The sequence below is a fragment of the Benincasa hispida genome, chromosome 7 (assembly GCF_009727055.1).
Source record: "Benincasa hispida cultivar B227 chromosome 7, ASM972705v1, whole genome shotgun sequence".
Taxonomy (NCBI): Eukaryota; Viridiplantae; Streptophyta; class Magnoliopsida; order Cucurbitales; family Cucurbitaceae; genus Benincasa; species Benincasa hispida.
This window is the reverse complement of record NC_052355.1, coordinates 43,187,382-43,189,200: the sequence shown is the minus strand read 5'-3', so window position 1 is coordinate 43,189,200 and position 1,819 is coordinate 43,187,382. Positions and strand designations below refer to the sequence as shown.

Genomic DNA, 1,819 nt, shown 5'->3' with positions numbered 1-1,819 from the left:
TATTTGTGAGGTAGAGACTTATAATAAAAATTTATATCACAACATAGTTTTAGGTTATCACCACAAAATTTTAAGTCTTGAATTTTATTATTTTAATGATAGTTTTAAAACATTTATAAAAAGTTGAGAGGTAATATTGAATCTTTGAAAGGAAAAAAAAACTTGAATGCTCCCTTGAATGCACCTATCCCAAGTATGGTTCAACAAAATGCTATCACGTGATATTTTCTTTTTTAAGAAAAATAATTTTTTTTTTTTTGTGTGTGGTAAATAAGTGGGAAACATAAATGATAACACTGCACTTAATCATTGCTCACATGTCACAATTTTATTGAATGCAATTTCAGACTGCACAAGAAATGAGCGAGGTGGCACACCCAAGTTTTTTTTTTTTTTTTCCTTTGTGAAAAGGGTATTTATTAATTTAACCGGAAAAAGCAAATAATTGATAGAGATAGAAGAGAATGGAATTTTGATTTTTGAAAAAAATGGATAATGAAAAGATGAAATTAATTTACAATCTGTTCATGGTCTGAATGTTGGTGGTTTGATACACAGGCAACTCAGTTGATGAATAACAATCAAATTTATCGTAAATCCTCAACTCAAAAAGATCAGAACTAGAATCACTCTCATCCCCTTCATCTGGATCGTTGATTTTTCTCCACATCTCCGATTTTTTTTTATCAATCCCATTTCCGAGATTCTTGGAACTATTAGCTGCCCGTTTCTGATCCAAAAAGCTTCTAATTTCCTTGTAATTTTTGCTCGGAGTTTGTACAGTGCAGCAATTGGGAGCTGGTGGAGTTCTAAATCCTGAAATTTTTGAAGAATTAGATGAAAATTTTGAATCAATCAACGTACTTAAGCTACTTCTTCTCTTTTTTCCGCCGATTTCTTGATGAAGATCTTCGTTTCTTATTGGATTTTTGGGTTTCTTTTTCTTTTTGGAGGACGATTGATTGAACAGAGAATTCAGGAAATTGGCAAGGCGGCCGCCGGGGGAGCTGGGTTGTTGGCGCTGTTTTTTCTGATCTTTAATTGATTGTTTCTCCGCCGTGTACGGTGGTGGTGGGAGAGGAATCACATTGGTTCTTATAGGCAAATCGAGGCTCATTCTTCCGCCTCTCCGGTCGCCGTGATCCTCTCTGAAGATCTTCTGAGAAAATAACGAAGTTTCGTAGGTGGTGGCGGCGGTGTAAGGGAGTTCATTGCTACCGGAGAAGTAGCGGGCGGCTTCAAAGACATCGAGCTCGCCGGAATCTTTGCGGCGGTGAAGTGATTTGCGGAAGAGTTTATCTGGGTTGCCGGAGAGGTGGCCGGTGATGGACATGGTCGGAGAGGGAGTTTGGGCGGAGAGGTTTGTGGGGGAAGGGAGAGAATTTTGTGGGAGACGAGTGAGGGAAGAGGCAAATATATATATGGAAGAAAAAAAGAAGAGAGGTTTTTAAGGGCATTTTTATTTTTAATGTATTAAGATTTTGAATTTTGAATTTTAAAATACATAATTATATTAAAATATTATACAATTTTTTAGAAATGTAGAGCTAATAAAAAATTATATACTATAGCTAAATACTAATTATACAAAATCTTTAACATAAACATGTTCATATATTAAAGTAGTTAATATTAGTTTATAATCAACATAATATTTAATGCATACAATTAATTTTACGATGTACAAATATATTATCAAACACATCTAAAACAATTTTTAAATGAAGCAAAATAGTTATCTTTCTCTTTATTCTTCATTCTACAAATAATATATAATTTTTTAACTAGAGATAAGTTAATAAGAACCCTTTTTGGGTCT

General features: G+C 33.7%; 1 protein-coding gene across 1 annotated transcript; it reads right to left on the bottom strand.

Moving 5' to 3' along the window:
• Positions 1 to 302: 302 nt before the first annotated feature.
• On the bottom strand, positions 303 to 1,396 carry LOC120081801 (protein BIG GRAIN 1-like E). Its single transcript, XM_039036969.1, has one exon. The coding sequence runs from the start codon at positions 1,331 to 1,333 to the stop codon at positions 515 to 517; it is 819 nt and encodes a 272-aa protein (XP_038892897.1). The 5' UTR covers positions 1,334 to 1,396; the 3' UTR covers positions 303 to 514.
• Positions 1,397 to 1,819: the final 423 nt, after the last annotated feature.

Excerpts from the sequence above, each read along its gene's own strand:
- LOC120081801 (XM_039036969.1), bottom strand. The coding sequence starts at position 1,333 with ATGTCCATCACCGGCCACCTCTCCGGCAACCCAGATAAACTCTTCCGC.